The sequence below is a fragment of the Xenopus tropicalis genome, chromosome 2, assembly GCF_000004195.4.
Source record: "Xenopus tropicalis strain Nigerian chromosome 2, UCB_Xtro_10.0, whole genome shotgun sequence".
Taxonomy (NCBI): Eukaryota; Metazoa; Chordata; class Amphibia; order Anura; family Pipidae; genus Xenopus; species Xenopus tropicalis.
The window spans coordinates 143,394,429-143,412,720 of NC_030678.2; the positions used below are offsets into that span (position 1 = coordinate 143,394,429).

General features: G+C 42.1%; 1 protein-coding gene across 3 annotated transcripts in view; it reads right to left on the minus strand.

The window, feature by feature from the left end:
• Positions 1-14,244, minus strand: part of dip2b (disco interacting protein 2 homolog B) — a 112,222-nt gene extending 97,978 nt beyond the window's left edge. For 2 of the 3 annotated variants that reach the window (XM_018091708.2, XM_004911909.4), the window contains exon 1: positions 13,973-14,244. In XM_018091708.2, the coding sequence (XP_017947197.1) occupies positions 13,973-14,057 (85 nt within the window). In that variant the 5' untranslated portion in view covers positions 14,058-14,244. The remainder of the gene's footprint in view (positions 1-13,972) is intronic. The other variant, XM_002933708.5, reaches the window with a different exon arrangement.
• Positions 14,245-18,292: the final 4,048 nt, after the last annotated feature.

Genomic DNA, 18,292 nt, shown 5'->3' on the forward strand with positions numbered 1-18,292 from the left:
TATTAATCTGGAACATAATATGTATACCTGAATAGAGAACTAGCTGAGGGACACATTACAAAAAGTAATGGTAATTAAAATATATGTGAATGTAGAATGAGTGCAGAGATGAACATCTAAACTGGTAAAACAGATGAAAGACAAACTATAAGGTTAGACTGTCAATGTTGAGTTTGTTTTTTCTGGAGAAAAGGGGCTTATGAGGGGACATGATAACTATTTACAAGTACATCAGAGGGCATTATAGACAGATAGGGGAATTTTTTTCACATAGAAAAGAACAAAAGGCCACCCCTTTAGGGCTCTGGCACACGGGGAGATTAGTCGCCCGCGACAAATCTCCCTTGTCACGGGTGACTAATCTCCCTGAACTACCAACATGTAAGTTGCCGGTGGGATGGTACATGCTGTGCAGGCGATTTCGGCAAATCGGTGAAATTGCCTTGCGAGGCATTTTCGGCGATTTGCCGAAATCGTGCCGCCGCGTGTGCCATCCCACCGCTGACTTACATTTTCGCCGGTGGGATGGCAACTTGGGGAGATTAGTCGCCCGCGAACAGGGAGATTTGTCGCGGGCGACTAATCTCCCCGTGTGCCAGAGCCCTTAGACTTGAGGAAATGAACTGAAGAAGCACAACAGTTTTTCACAGCAAGGGCAGTGTGAGCCAAATTCTATTAATGCCTTTAAGAGAGGCTTGGATGAGTTCTTGGACAAGCATTATATCCAAGGCTTCAGTCATCTCAAGATCTAAATAAAGTTTAGTCACTAAAGTAACTATATGCATGTGAATACATACATACATATTATATATGCACTGGGGCTCCTTTGAAGAGGTTGGATTTTATGAACTTTTTTCATCTTAAAATAAACTAGGTAATTCTGCTGTTGAATTAATAGGTAAGTCTTCCAATGTGCAGACCTATAATATGAATGAGGGAAATATGTTGACACGGTAGAGTAAATATGTGACTAGAAGATTAGCCATACACTCCCAGAGCAGGACAAAAGGAAAGAACACACAGCGTATTTACAGAATCATTACACTAGCTTACTAACTCCATGGAAGTGTACGCCAGCAACTTAGTGACAGGAGGACAGCAGGATTCAAGGGGGAACGCCCCAGCTTCAGAGTTGGAACAGCTCACCGCAAACAACCACTAACGCTCATATCTGTGATCCAATAGTGATCCCCAAACAGTGGCTCATGAGTAACATGTTCTTCATCAACCCCTTGGATGTTGCTCTCAGTGGCCCCAAACCAGGTAGTTATTTTTGAATTCCTGACTTGGGGGCAAGTTTTGGTTGAATAAAAACAATATTTACTCCCAAATAAGCCCCCCTGTAAGCTGATAGTGTGCATAGAGGCTGCCTAATAGCCAATCACAGCCCTTATTTGGCACCTCCATGAACTTTTATGTTGTTTGTGTTGCTCCCCAAGTCTTTTTACATTTCACTGTGGCTCACGAGTAAGAAAGGCTGGGGACCCCTGGTCAAGACCAACATTTCTGATCCAGCAGCTATTCTGCAATTTTCATTCAAGGAACTTTAGCAGGCAACCAGCATGAAGAGTCAATGTAAAAAGCATGAAAACACTGTATAAGTAACTGCAGTATTCCAATAATAAAGCTCTTGCACAGCTTTCTGATAACTCCATGATTCTATACAATGAATACTAAACAACAGCTCATAATGTGTGTTATATAAATATATAAAATAAGTTACAGGGGTATAGGCAGGCAGTTCCAGTTGAACGTTCTTATAATATATGATAAGCTGTGAGTACAAGCTAGAATTTTAGCCTGGATTTTCTTTTCTTAAAAAAAAAAAAGATTTGCTAAAAATAGGCTTAACCTGGATTTCAGCGGGAGTCTCCACTTAAGGAATTCTTCCTTTAAATGCAACATCCAAGTACTATCTTGAACATGGCAGAAGCACAGAAGACACTTGGAGGGTTATGTAATTAATGGAACTAAGTTTGCCCAGCTGCAGTAATGCATAGCAACCAATCAGCAGGTAGCATTTATAAGTTTATTGGTTGTTGTGGGTTACTGGTCCTTAGTGCCATTTATTACATATGGGGCTGCTGCTGTACCTACCCACTCTATCCAGTCTACACTCTTCAGCTCCTCTCACCCTTACTTGACTTAGGCTAATGTCCTACAGGCGAGTTAACGTGGCCATACATGGTCCAATTTCATCTGCTGATATCGGTCCTTTATGCGCACCACTGACAGGCCTCCCAGACTGATATCTGGCCTGCTGATCGGGCGTGTTTGATTTTTTTTTTTTGTTTGATTGGGGACGGCATTGGTTTGTTTATTCGGTCCCCAAACCAATGGCGCCTATGCCCGACATTTTAATTTAATCTAATCGAATTAGCCAGAAACTCCCATGTGTGGTGGGCATACCGGGAGAAGATCCGCTTGCTTAGTGACATTGCCAAACGAGTGGATCTTACAGTGTATTGCCACCTTAAGTCACCTGCGATAGATTTCTGCTACCGCAGACGACTAACCACTCTGAAATGCAACAACGGGAGTTGCCGGTGGAAAGGCCTACACTTTGCTTTGGCTTTCCAAAGTTGCGCAAAAGTTGCCTGCAGGAGGAAACTTCGCACAATTTATAGGCATTTGCACCTCCAACTCCTATTGTTGCCGGTGAAAAGGCATTTTGGAGCAATTGTTCGCCTGCGGGAGCAGAAATCTATCATGGGCGACTAACTCGCTCCATGAGAACTTAGCTTTAGGTTGATCAAAATGGCAGTTATCTGACAGCTTGGTCTTTAGGCCATTTGGTAAAAACATTGCATGTTGTATGTTGTGGTCAGTCTTGTAGGTGGCCAAACAGCATTGCTCTCTCCTTCCGTGTGTGCTCCCCATCCATCAGCCAAGAAGCACCTCAGAGAATTACTATTATTATTATATAGCACCAACATATTCCACAGCGCTTTACAGAGATTATACATCATCAACTGCCCCAGCAGAGTTTACAGTCTAAGGTCCCTCTCACATTCAGACACACTAGGGCAAATTGTATTATGGGCCAATTAACCTGCCTTCCAATGCTGCTGATGGACAAAAACCAATAGAATTACAATTACAGGTTGGCCAAAGTTGCCACGTATGCGGAGATGTTCAGGCATTCAAAACCAGCTCTAGTTCCTGCTCAGACATGTGCATTATGGCAGTTATTTTCTATATAAAGCAGAGCATAGAAAAAGTCTTCCAAACAGTTGGACAACTTAGGTCTCATACTCAGATTTATTACACATAACAGATCTGTAGATGACATTCCATCAATATATCTTATTAGAGTTAACCTTGAAAAGTACATTTGGCCAGCATCAAGCATAATATTACTGCAAGGCTAGCAATTTTCTTTTCTTGAAATCATACCAGGATTTTCCACTGAGTAACTGCTTGGCTTATAACACAAAAAAAGCACCCATTTCATATAATGTTTTACAGAAGAAAGACCTAGGAATCTTACTGATGGAGCCACAGGCAACTGACCAAATTTCCACAAGTCTCATAGATTTTAAAGAGACAGTATACACACAAAAACACCTTTGCTAAAAATGTGCACATTAAAGGTGGCCACACACGTGGCCATTTGCGATGGTCGCACAAAAGATCACTCAATCGGCCACTAACGTTCAGGGCTGAAATGGCAGATAAGGAGGTTGAAACAATAGGATTTCTACCTCCTTCTGCCGATTCACCCCTGAAGGCAGATTTTGCTCAGGCGCCTTTTATGGCGCCCAATCAAAATCTTTTAACCCGCCCGATCGGCGAGTCGATCGATATCAGCAGCCGACTTGCCATACACGCACCGAATATCGTATGAAACAAGGTTTTGTACCATATTATTGGTGCATATAGACAATACTGAGACTTGCCTCTGCTAAACACACGTAGAGACAATCATATTAGCATTGTGATGCTATTTATATGTTAAATTTTGCCATGATTTTTATGGTGTACTTTTTATTTCTAAATTACACTGCTTACATAGCAAATAATTCACTCTACCATTTAACATTTTATTTTTGAACCAACAAATGTATTTTTTTTTAGTTATAATATTGGTGTGTAGGTGCCATTTTACTGTATTGAGTCTGAGCTTTAAGAAAAAGACAGTCAGGTAACCTATTGTTTCTCCTGCACCCATGTAACTGGAGGAGTCCCAAGCCGGACTTGGATTTCTTACTATTGAGTGCTATTCCGATACCTACTGGGAGCTGCTATCTTGCTCCCTTCCCATTGTTCTGCTGATCGGCTGCTGGGGGGGGTGATATCACTCCAACTTGCAGCTCAGCAGTAAAGTGTGACTGAAGTTTATCAGAGCACAAATCACATCGCTGTGGCACCCTGGGAAATGAAGAATATGGCTAGCCCCATGTGAAATTTCTAAATTAATTTCTAAATTTAAATTAAATTAATTTTTTTTTAATTAAATATAATTAAAAAAAAATCTGTTTGCTCTTTTGAAAAACAGATTTCAATGCAGGATTCTGCTGGAGAAGATCTATTACCTGATGTCTTTTGATGTACTTCCCTTTTTTTTGTTTAAAAAAAATGTTTGCTACAGCACATTTGTAGTTTATGTTTCTGGAGAGAAGCTTCCTTACCGGGCATCTTGATAGAAGGAAGAGTAAATGACTCAAAATACTAGGAAATACTGCAAGATGATCGGTTTTAATCTGGGCAAAAGTTCATCTTTCAGCAGGACAATGATCCCAAGGTCAAGGCCAAAGTACAATGGAGTGGCTCAAGGACAAAAATATGAATGTGCTACCAGGACCCAGACAAAAAAATTGAGCTGCACAAGAATTATGAGCCCGAATATCAGAGCAAATCTACTTACATGTATGGCCCAATATCTCCCCTTAGTTTTCCTGCAGTATTTAGTAACACAGGCACTTGAAGCATGAGGTGCTAAATTACTGTACTTTAACCCTCTAATCGCCACTTGAAAAATCTACACCACCAGTAAGGGCTGTAACAGATGGGGGAGATTAGTCGCCGAAATGCCATTGTATAGGCTTAAGAGAGCCCAGAATAGTGACCAATCTCCCCGAAATGCCATCCCACCGGCTAGAATGGAAATTGTCGGTCGGATGGCATACGCAGCGCCAAAATCGCTGAAGTTTCCTCTCAAGGTAACTTTGGCAAATCGCCGTGCCGTGTATGCCACCCAACTGGCGATTTACATTCTAGCCAGTGGGATGGCATTTCGGGGAGATTGGTCACTATTCTGGGCTCTCTTAAGCCCCAACTTAGTGCTTATTGGAACATAATGATAAAAGGACCCATGGAAAGGAAACAGTTAAAGGAAATCTAAAGCCAAGAAGAGGTCTGTTCCTATACAATGTTTCCTATACACAACAAACCTACACAAATATGTGCCCTCCAGTCCCCTGTGTGTATCAGGTCTGGCTTGTTTGCTGGCACTTGTCCATTTGTGCAGGAAATGCCCCGACCTGGTTGCTACAGAGTATAGAAGCTTCTCCCTGGGAGCAATTTCCACTGATTAAAACAAGGCTTATTATTATACATATTTCTACTTCAATTAAGGTGCTTACTTCCTCTTAATGATGTAATTTGTCTCCTCCTGTATTATCCTGTATTATATTAAGGACTTCCCAAAACTGACTCCAGGTCTCTAGAGTAAATAAATGCTGCATTTGATTGTTTCCAGTATTACAGTTAAGTGATACATTACAATAACACATGTAACAGAGCTAAGTGATAAGAATAGTGGACAAAAAGTCGGTGACAAGAACCGAAAACCACTGGGGCAAGTGTAACAACACTTTACTATTTGAGGCCAGTGGCACATAGACAAAGAGTTTCTGCCCCGCAATTTGCTGATCCCCTCTACCTGCCAGCACCCATGCATTCCGTAAGGAGAAGGCACCAAATGTTTTTTTTACTCTCATGTAGAAAAGCCAGTATATATAGCAATCCATGTGCAACTGGCCTTACCTTTATAGTTATGGGAGCACATGTGGCCCACCTAGTGCCCCTATAGACTACTTACACAGGAAAGAATTAAGAACGTCTTAAGGCGGGAATAAACGCAAAGCTATAATGGTATGTAATGTTTTGTATGAAAATATGTATGTGATTGCTAGCCCACCGATCCTGAACAATATCCACATACTACAGATATTGGTTGAGCCAGGTATTAAGATGGCCATACACATTCCAATAATCATCCACTCATGTTAAGAGCTGAATCGTAAGATATGCAGGTAGAAGACGACTGATATCCAATATTGGTTGCCTCGTCAAGCCACCATACAGGCAACGAATATCATACAAAATGTATCGGTGCTTGTATGTGCACCTTTAAGCAGGTTTGAAAATGTCATATCGATGCACTGTCAGTCAAGGTGTGCACACCCGCAGGCAAGGAAGTCAATGGGAGCCACAGCTCCTTTTACACTCTGCACAATTGACTGTAAAAATAGGAAGGTGTGCCATAGTGTGTGGCCTCTTGCATGCTTGCTGCCCAGTCAGCCCATGGGCCAATCAATCAGAGCCTGTAGGATATCGGCCTGGGTATGACTCAAGCACAACTTTGCTTTTGATCATTATGTGGCCAGGGTTGTGTAGTTTGCATCTGTCTGTCTATGTACGTATGTATCAAATGCAAAATGGAAACAGAAAAACTGATAGAACAAGTAGTACTTATATTAACACTTGATTAACAAGCCAGCAATGCGCTATACAGGTTTTACAAATGCCAAAATGAAAAACCAATCATACCAAATATGAAGTGGAGACCCGGGTGTTTACCCCGGGTCTATCGCCCAAGTGGGAGGCAATCAAAACGTCACAAAGCTATCAAATATAGGAGATAAGGCAGCTCACCGTAGTCCAAGGATAGTCCGGGTGCTCGGGGCCCCGAACCCGTAGCCAGAGATAAATCACGAACTTCCAAAAAGGTAACACCAAGTGCACCAGACAAGGGATATTTTCTTAAAAGTTGATCTTTATTTGTCCATTTAAAAATACAGGCTTTGTGGACAAATGGCCTAGGCGTTGTGTTTTTAAATGGACAAATAAAGATCAACTTTTAAGAAAATATCCCTTGTCCGGTGCGCTTGGTGTTACCTTTTTGGAAATATGTATGTATGTATGTATGTATGTATAAGACAGATAATCATGTTATCCTAATGACCTGAAGAAGTCTATGGCAAGAAAATGCAGGTATAGCTGGTCATACATGGTCATGGTTACCAAGCGAACTGATCTTCTTGATTCTCTGGCCAAACGACTAAATTAATACGGTGGGTATATGCGCCGTCGGTTTGGAGACCCGTCCCCGATCCAACGGAAAAATCAAACCTGCCTGATCAAGATCTGCCTGATTTCAGGCCAGATGTTGGTTGGGGAGGCCTGTCGTTCGTGCCCATACACAGGCAGATAAGCTGCCGATTCGGTCTAAAGGACCAATATTGGCAGCTGTAATCAGCCTGTGTATGGCCACGTTAAGAGAGCCGCCTAGGCTAGCCCACCCTGCCTAAAAAAATGCAGTTGTTTAATCATAACCTGAATCTAAAAAATAAAATTTAATTTAAAAAAAAAAAAAAAAAAGGATGGTCTCATGTTTAAAAAGAACAGTCTGGGAAAATACATTGCTGTGTTTCCAGAGGAAGCAAACCAGGGGGATAAACTATGATCAAAGCCACATAATACTAAGCGGGTTTTACATTTATCAGATTTTACTCCACCTAGCAATGCACTGAATGCAATCAAAACATGATATGTACAGGGACACTGCTGAGATTACATATGGAGACATCTACAAACACATGTAAAACATTGGCATAAAGAAAGCAGAAGATCAGATTGGTCACAGTTCTCCCTATACCAAACACAATCTACCACAGAGCAGAGTGGTGAATGCTTGTGGGTAGAGCTGAAAGATAAGCACATGCCTAACTCAGGAAATAATAAGCAAGAATCTCTGTAGTGCCTTTGGTAATACACTGAGAGGGGCAGGTAAAAAACAATAGATGGGGACTCTATTGATGGGGCTATGCCAGTTAGGGGGCATTTACCCCAAATGCCTCTGACTGTTGTACAAGGGAGGTATACAGCAAGGGCAGATAGCATTACCACTATAAGGTGATTTCATGCACTGGTTTAATTTATTCATTATAGAACCCCCTCATTCCATGAAAAGGGTTGGGAATAAAAAGGAGGTTGCAGTTGGCCCGCCACATACATTATCTCTTAATTACCACCAACCCACTAGTAAAGGGAGGTACAGCATCAGCTACCAGTAGTGTTGCAATCTGAAAAACCTCCACACTACTGAGACTAAGAAGATTATGATTGGACATGTTGGTAATCCCCTTACATCCAATGATCATATCAGTGTTTGCATAAAGCCATCTGCCTAAAAATTAGAATTGGACTGGACTGGCCAAATTGTCCCCACCCTGCCTTAGCCATGTTGGCCAATGTCAATGGGCGACATAACAACAATACAAACCTTAATTTTAAACAGTTACGTGGGGCAATAGCCTTGTCTCTTATGGAGGCCATACATGGTGCCAAACGAGCGGATCGTCTGCCAATATGCCCACCTAAGGTGGGCAATACTGGCCCTGGGCCAAAGATCTAATTAAAACAATGGGTATATGGGCCATCAGACTGCATCAACGAGCCACTGCGCTCCCTGATCCATCGGGAAAATCAAACCTGCCAGACCAAGATCTAGACAATTTTTGGCCAGATATCGATAAAAGCCCATCGGAGGTGCCCATACACAGGCAGATAAGCTGCCAAATCAGTCTGAAGGACCCAAATTGCCAGCTGAAATCTTTAGTTAGTATACATTTCTCCATGTGTGCAGGGAAGCACCAGGCTGGGGGTTTATTTACTTTCATCTAAAACAACACTGAGAGTGCCAAAGGTTGGTATGCCTTAGAGACTTGAACTGGGCCAAAAGACCATAAATATGAAACTAATATTTTGTAATAATTTGTAGTTTGTGTTATAATTTGTGTTTGTGTATCAATATTCTCTGATATTTGGGTAAGAATATCATTAATGTATATAAGTGCTGGCTCCCAATCTGTCACTGTGCACCCCCTGCCTTGATGTGCCACATACACTGTAAGCAGGACTGTACCACTAGGGAAGTATAAATCCATTCTTGCCCTTTAATTCCAAGGTGCTAAATGCACAGAGTTTCTGAATTATCTCATGAGCGGCTAAACTTTCAAACAATATAAACATTGACTGTATGAAAAGAACCACAATTTTATGCAAATAAATGAGGAAAGCTGGCACCCCAGGCATAATCATTTTATTTGCCTGGAAACATTTCATCACTGAGGCTCGGGCAGGACAAACAAGTAGGAATGCAGCTGGAGACACCCAGAGACTGAAGGCAAAAGGGAATCATTGTCCTACAAGGCAAATGACACAACCAGAGGAAGAGCATTCAGATAATGACAGTGTGAAAGGCTTTAAGTTTTAAAGGGAAAGTAAACCATAGCAACACTTAACCAACAGATCATTTATATCATAATAAGTGATCAATGCAGTCCTAAGAAAATGAGTGGTTTGCTTCTTTGTGAAGTAGATCACTGATGTTCAACACCAACATGATAGGGTTAAAGGAACAGTAACACTAAAAAATAAAAATGTTTTAAAATAATTAAAATATAATGTACTGTTGCCCTGCACTGGTAAAAGTTGTGTATTTGGTTCAGAAAGACTACTGTAGTTAATAGAAATAGCTGCTGTGTAGCCATGGGGGCAGCCATTTAAATTGAAAAAAGGAGAAAAGGCACAGGTTACATAAGAAGATAACAGATAAACTGTGTAGAATACAATGGGAATCTGCTACTTATTTGTTATCTGCTTAGTAACCTGTGCCTTTTCTCCTTTTTTCAATTTAAATGGCTGCCCCCATGGCTACACAGCAGGGTATTTATATAAACTGTAGTAGTGTTTATGAAGCAAACACACAACTTTTACCAGCGCAGGGCAATACTACATAATATATTAATTATTTTTATACACTTTAATTTTTTGGTGTTACTGTTCCTTTAAGCTTAGAAGCAGGGTTTATATTCATTAATATGCCTGGTAAAAGTTTGCTCCAGAACAAAGTATTTGCCACTTTTGCATGAATTCAATTAACCCAGCTCTAGCAAATGCAGCCTAATGTGGTGTCTGTTTGCTGGCAGGGCTGTACCACTCAATGAGACTGCCAGTGGTCCATATGCCCCTGTGCCTTAAAGCCCAGAGTGTAATATCAGATTTAGGGCCAATGACAAAGAAACTGTGTTGCTGACATAAAAACAATTTCTGAGTGCCAGTGATATAGAATCTGTGATTCCAGGTTCCCTGCAAATGAATGGGAAGTTTGTGTAGCTAGGCCTTTCAGTCTGTGCGGTTTCATTTTGTTCTGCAACTCTGCAGTTTGGAATTTAAATTGTCATCTTATTACTAGGGATGCACTTAAACTTGCAAACAGACAGTAGTTTGAACAGAAGACCAAGCGGCATATTCATTATAGTGTGTAAGCCAACACCACTGGTGATGTTGGCCATAGCAACCAATCAGCAATGAGATTTGAACAAAAAGCAAAGATCTGATTTGTTGCTATGGCTTAAGGTGGCCATAAATCTTACAAATATGATCTTTCCTGGATCGTTCATAACATCCACTGAAATTCAGGGCTGAATTGTCAGAAATGGAGGTAGAAACAATATGAATTCTACCCCTATGTAACGATTCAGCCCTAAACGCATTTGTGCTCGGTTGCCTTCAACAGCACCCAATCACCGAGAAGACAGATATCGAAGCTTTTGTAATATCGGTCACCTCGTTGATCCACCATACACTCACTGAATATTGTACGAAACCTTGTTTCATATGACAATATTGGGGCATGTATGCCCAGCTTTACACACTATAATAAATATGTCCTCAATTGTATTGCCATGTAAGAATATTGTCCAATCTGGGCCTTTGCTTGAAGAAAAGAAAAAAAAATGAAGTAATACCATCTGAGCCAGAGACTGTGCGCAGCGCATTGTTATACGGTTCTTTTTCTAAGGTCCAGCTAATAAAGTGAGTGTCTACTTTCATCTGATCAAAATCAGAAGCCTGCTGGGCAGATTTTCACTAGTGCAGTTACCCATGGTAACCAATCAACATTTAACGTTCATTAGTCTTCTTGCAAGTAGCTGAACAAAGCTAATGTCTGATTGGTTGCTAAGGGTTACTGCCCTGGTGCAGATCTGCCCAAGTGATAACTAATGAGGCTGTTCAGCAGCAGCCGTATCCTATCCGCAATACACTGGCCTGAACAACTGCTAGGTTCCTATATAACAAGCAGTGCCCAGTAAGCTCCACACTTCGTTAAATGAGCAGCTCAAAAGGAAAGTAGCAGTTCAATGAGACAACATATAAATCTGTATAAACTGGTAGCTATGAGACAAAAAAAACTATATGCCAGGCTGAAACAGTCATGGTGGCAAGTGGAGAATGTACTGAGCTACACCAGCATTACCAGAACAATATATAATGTAGAAATGGTTGAACAGGTATTGGACCTGTTATCCAGAATGCTTGGAACATTGGGTCATTTGGATCTCTATACATTAAGTCTGCTAAAAAGCATTTAAACATTACATAAACCCAATAGAATTGTTATGACACCAATAATAACTATACGTTAGTTGGAATCAAGTACAAGGTATCATTTAATTATTAGAGAGAAAAAAGAAATCATATTTAAAAATTTGAATTATTTGATTAAAATAGAGTCTATGGGAGATGGCTTTCCTATTCAGAGCTTTATAGATAACGGGTTTCCGGATAATGGGTCCTATATCTCTACCATCTTTGTGCTAAGTGCTGCACTGGAATGGGACCCTTTAATTATTTAAGGGACTTACAGCCACTCCAAAATCCTGCGTTTGTAGCTAAGCAACATCCAGTTGTACCACGGAAATTGACATGGTAGGGTTGCATTATATATTGTGCTGAATGCTGGTACCATGCATCTTTGGAGCAGCTTTTCATAGGCTATGCAGGCAGGCAGTTAAAATGCCTGTTTCCTACTTACACATACGGTTTATACCTATTTGTTACTTCTTTTACTATTTAAGTATATTGTGTAGATGTCCTTATTTCATAATAAACATGCTGATGCATGTGGGTTTCTCAACTGGGATAAATGACCCCCAACAACAGTGAAAGGGTTAACATAATGCAAATATAAAGCCTTTCACTTAAGTCTACTGTGTCTTCATCATCTTCAATTGCAAAACTGCATCAAAGCCCCCAGGGATGCTTCTCAAGCAAGTCATATATGGAGCCAGGGCCCATAACACATTGCTGAGGAGAGGAGCTACAAAGACCGCGGCGCCTTTCACTGCTGAGACTGCCACAACTGCACTGACTCTGCAAAGCAGGAGGCCCTCTTTGTTTCACCACCAGATGGAAACCACATCTCCCCTCAATTAATTAGCTCTTATTGATAAGATGCCAACGCATTCCGCTGCTCCATAAGATATGTTATCCTACACAGAAATTACCAGTTTATTCCCAAGGTAATGTATTTAACCTAACAATATCCAGAGTGGGAAACAGGAGGCTCTTTATGGAAACCACATACAGTGCCAGGCTGACTCCTCCATCAGTACTTGCTCAGGATTTTATAATGTGCCAACAAATGGATATTTACTATATAATCCTAATATTAACAGGATAGAGATGCAATATTCTAGCTATCAATTTGGGAAGAAGCATTAACTAACACTGGAGGTTACAGGGGGCACAATTCACCATGGTTTTTTTTTTGTGCTTTGTAACCTGTCCTACACTATGTTTGGCCAGTGAATACACCACCACCTGCATTCAGCAGCACAGTATTCATGGGGGGGAGGCACACAGGAGCTGGTGCACTTTTGCACCCCTAAGTGCTCTTTCATGGGGGATAAAGTAAATGACGCATATTGGGTTCAGTGTTGGACAGAGGTGCCAGGCGTGCACCAGAAAATCACAGACCCCACTCTCCTAACAGTTTTATCCCCTCCCTTCACTAGCATTCTTTGATTATTTTTCCTTCCTTCTCTCCATTCTCCTCATTGTTCTCAAAAAGAAATGGCCATGATATAAGCATACAAAGCCAAATGGTTGGCACCTGGGCCCAGCAGGCCAGTCTGACTGTGTCACCGATGCTGTAGCCAGGGGTGTCAAGCACGCATTAGACTGAATTACATAACACTTTCAGGGTGTCATGGGCCCTGTGACCCCAGACTAATTCAAATGTGCCCAATAACAGGAGTATACAGAACAAACATAATAACAAAGAAAGGCTGGCACAATCTGGACTCTCTATGATGAGTAGTAGGGAAATAATATGATCTGCAAAACGCATAAGGCTGTTTTATGGGATGTTTTTACGAGTAAATCTTATTTTTCACCACTACTCAACAATTCAGTAATCAGCTATGTATAATCAATGTGAAATATACCTATTTTCCTGCCAAACAAAGTGCTCCCCTCTCACTATATGCAGTGGATTGCAGGACAATACACCACTAGCTTTACTATTGCCATAGATCTATGAAGCCCCATCCCAATACACAGTGCTCTACAAAGACAAGAGGGTGACATTAGACTGTGGCACAATAGGGGCTGCTTACAAGCCTCCTTGGCTGTCAGATTCTGAGAGTTGTAGTTCTAAAGCTGGAGATTAGATCCCTGCCCATACAGTCACACTTACCCATCTACACTGTCATGCCCATTATAATCCACTGTTTTCTGTATTCGATTTCTTTAAGGCATGGCTGTTAAACATAAGTGCCAGCATAGGACTACAACTCCCAGAAGCCTCTGACACATGTAAGCTGGCCGGGCTGTGCCCCCCACCCTGACCGTGAATGGGTTCCCGAGATCCCCAGGGAGGTGCTGACTCCTCTCGTACCTTCTGACAGCTCCAGCTCCAGTTCTGCCAGCTGCTCCCTCACCTCCTTCGGGAGGGCGGATAGGTCGAAGGCTCTCTCCGCCATGGAGCCGTCGTTAACAGTGGATAATAAAGCAACGGGGATTGAATCACCCAGATCTCAACTCATCGCTCTTCCCACGGCCGCCATGCCAGGCCCAGCCTCATGTCACATGACCACAAGCACACGCATAGACATCTGGGCTGCCTAAGCAGCGACAGGGACTAAGTCTCTCGACCCCTGCAGGACACTGTGCGTATTGCAGTTAGGTAGCTGCTCTGTCCTGGCTGCTTTGTGAAACTTCAGTTTAAGAACTGGGGTGACACCTGTAGGACAGAACTGGAACTTCAGCATCATTCATCTTCGCACTGAGTTTGTTCAGTAAGCGGCCTTTATTTCTTTTCACATTTGCGTCAGTTCAGTAAACCATGGCAATCAATCAGCTATATTCTTTCATTATTCAGCCTGTTGTAAAGACAGAGCATTAGATCCTATCTATGGCGGCACCCCCAACATGCCTTTCCTGAATGCTCTAGAGAGTTTGGCTGAGCTTTAGTGAGACCATCATTTTTATACATTTACACAGGTCTCCTGTGGTACCAATGGAAAGGAGGCACAGTCATTCACATATTAGGGGATTCATGGCCCATAGCTCACAACTCACAGTGCAGCCCTTCCCAGGGATTCCTTGTAGCAGCGCAAATCCTGCCCCCTGGGCCCTTGTGGTTCTAGTTATACCACTGACTGGGAACAACAGGTAAAATAAAACAGCTAATCTCCCCGAAATGCCTTCCCACCGGCAATTATGTGAATCGTTTGAAAAGTACACACATCACTAAATCTCCCATAGTTTCCTCGCTTCGGGCGACTTTGGGAAAAAAGAAGTGACGTGTTCCTTTTTCTATTGGCAATTTACTTTATTGCCGGTGAAAAGGAATTTTGGGGTGATTCATCATCCTTGGTAGCCAAGATTAACCACGGGCAACTAATTTCTCCGTGAGCCATAACCCTTAAGCAGATTAAGGCTTATGGCCCATGGGGAGATTAGTTGCCTACAATAAATCATCACTGCCATGGATGACTAATCTACCCAAAATGCCTTCCCACAATCAATAATGTGAATTGCCAGTGGGCAGGCATACAAATTGCTACCCAAAGTTTCCTTGGCAGGAAACTTTCAGTGACCAGAAAAACAAAGCAACGCATATCTTTCCACCAGTGATTCACATTATTGCCAGAGAGAAGTGATTTCAAGGAGACTAATAGCCCACGGTAGCAGAGATTTAACCATGGGTGACTAATCTCCCTCATGGGCCATCTCCCTATAGGTGGCCACACACGTGGCGATCTGACGATGTTTCGTGCGACCATCGGTCGCACAAAACATCGTCAGATCCGCCACACACCGTCCAGGGCTGAAACAGCAGATAAGGAGGTAGAAACAATAGGATTTCTACCTCCTTCTGCCGATTCAGCCCTGACGGCAGATTTTGGTCAGGCGCCTTCTATGGCACCCGATCAAAATTTTCTAACCTGGCCGATCGGCGAGTCGACCGATTTCAGCAGCTTGCTGCGATATCGGTCGACTCGCCGACATGCCATACACGCACCGAATATCGCACAAAACGAGGTTTAGTACGATATTATCGGTGCGTGTATGGCCAGCTTAAGGCATCCATTTACTAAAGAGCAATAACAACTTGCGCCAGAACTAACAGCAGAGCCACCTTCCATAACCACTCTCATTTCTGTAATTGCAGACATTTTGAGTCCCCATATCAGCTCCAGCACCCACTGGCTGGTAGCAGCTATATGTGAATAGGGTTTGGAGGGCACACTATTGGTGCAAAATCTAACCATTTCCCTAGCTGGTCCATACTTATAGATAAGCTAGTACAGGTATGGGACCTGTTATCCAGAATGCTCGGGACCTGTGGTATTCCGGATAAGGGATCTTTCCGTAATTTGAATCTCCATAACTAAAGTCTGCTAAAAATCATTTAAATATTGAATAAACCCAATAGGCTTATTTTGCCTCCCATTAGGATTAATTATATCTCAGTTGGGATCAAGTACACGGTTCTGTTTTACAATAACAGAGAAAAGGGAATCATTTTTAAGAATTAGAATTATTTGCTTATAATGGAGTCTATGGGAGATGGCCTTTCCGTAATTTGGAACTTTCTGGATAACTGGTTTCCGGATAAGGGATCCCATACCTGTACCAGCTTTTGCCTGACCTACAAGGGCCTATATAATCCAGCCCAACTACTACCTGTGCTTAATCATGTACCCCACTACATTTGATCCATCACACGCTCATAAGTCATATGTTGTGACTTGTGGCCTGTGTATCTGACTGCTGCCTGCTGTGACCCCTGCCCTGTGTATTTGACTTTGTCACTGTGTGTCCTGACCTCTAGCCTGAGTCCTGGGCTCAGTAAACAGTTTATTGACCGTGAGCAGTCACTCCAGAAAACCACACATGGCACATCTACTGGTGTTACCCAGCATTGGGGCTCCAGCCCTTCTACACTCAAGCCTGATACAATCTGGGGGAGAAAGAGTAATTCCTTTGCTTGGGAGTAGCAAGGCCTGCTGCAAGTGGAAGAAATAAATGCCTAGTCTGCGCTACAAGACATGCCCCTAAGTGCCCCACACTCCAGCTCAGCTGAGTTGAATTGATATTGATGAGTTGTTTTAAGATTAAAAACAAAAAACAAAAAGGGTAGCTCACCCTTCACTATTCTCCCAGTGCACAGTAAGGACAGGTAGATACTGTTTCAGTAGTAATTACTTTTACTAATAAGTATAAAAACATGATTTGTAACTCCCAATAATATTCCACAGCCATACAGATTCTGCAAATACTGACCCATATGAGATATAAAGATATATACGTAAATATTTTGTATGATAAAGCAGTTAGACAAGACCCACAAAACACATTAGCAATGTAATTATTCATTATGTATGATTTCTTACTCACAGGCAGGTGTCAAAACACTGCTAAATATACAGACTGTAACAGTGACTGTGCTCACCCTGCCAGTATTGCCTAATAATGCTAAAAGCCAGTGTTTGCTATGGTCCTCAGGCTAAGGGCACATGGCCTGGTTTTCTCCATTTTGTATTCAGGATGTGAAAAGCCAATCTGCTCCTTTGTGTGTATAAGCAAAAGCATGCATTTTCTAGGCTAAATGTGCTGTGTGTGTCTGCCCACAGACCTTAGAAAAAGGAAAAGTTGTGCTCACCACTATGTTTTAAACAATTAGGGTGAAGACATGCAGAGCTACTTAGTATAGCAGCTACTTGTCACAGCTACTAAATGCCAGAAAATACCCTGCCATAGACAATGCTGAGAATTGCCTCTGCTAAAACACATGTAGAGACAATTGCCAGTAAATGATGATCGTGTTTTAGTAGCCACGACAAGTAGCTGTTAGGGCAGTGACACATAGGGAGATTAATCGCTTGCGGGCGAAATCTCCCCGACATGCCATCCCACCAGCAAGAATGAAAATTTTCAGTGGGATGGCATACGTTTCCTAGCGAGGCAACTTCAACTGAAGCGATGCATATAACACCCCACCGGCGATGGTATTTTTATGATTTACATTCTTGTCGGTGGGATGGCATGTCAGGGAGATTAATCTCCCCATGTGTCACTGCCCTTACTAGTAGCTCTATGTGCCTGACTTTTGGTGGGGTACAATGAACCTGTGACAACTTTAAAGTACTGGATCATTACTACTATAGAGATGCTGAACCTTTAGGCTGGTTCAATAAGGATAAGGTCAGTATATAAAGTATGGCATTTCTAGCCATATTCAAATTTAGGGTTTTGTTCTCTTTTAAGCAAAACAGGAATTGTTTGTCCATATATTGCAATATATTCAAGCTGGCCAACTATGTCAGTCATCCCCGGTCTGGCCAGTCTTACACTCACTTTTATCTGATTCATTAAGAATTTTACGGCTTCATTATACATTTTTCACAGGGACTAAGTTGCCTGCACTTGAGTCCTGCAGCAGGTCAGGTACCCACTGGTTAACCACAAGAAAAGCAGGAACCCTGCAGGTTGCAGGTCTTATGCATATTTCTTATATTATCTATGTAATCTTTAGGGCTGTGGCAGACAGGGAGATTAGTCGCCCGCGACAAATCTCCCATCACGGGCGACTAATCACCCCAAAATGCCATCCCACCGACGAGTATTTAAACCGCCAGTGGGATGGCATACGCAGCACCCTTGAGAGAAAACTTTCTCCGAAATCGCGGCACCGCGTATGCCATCCCAC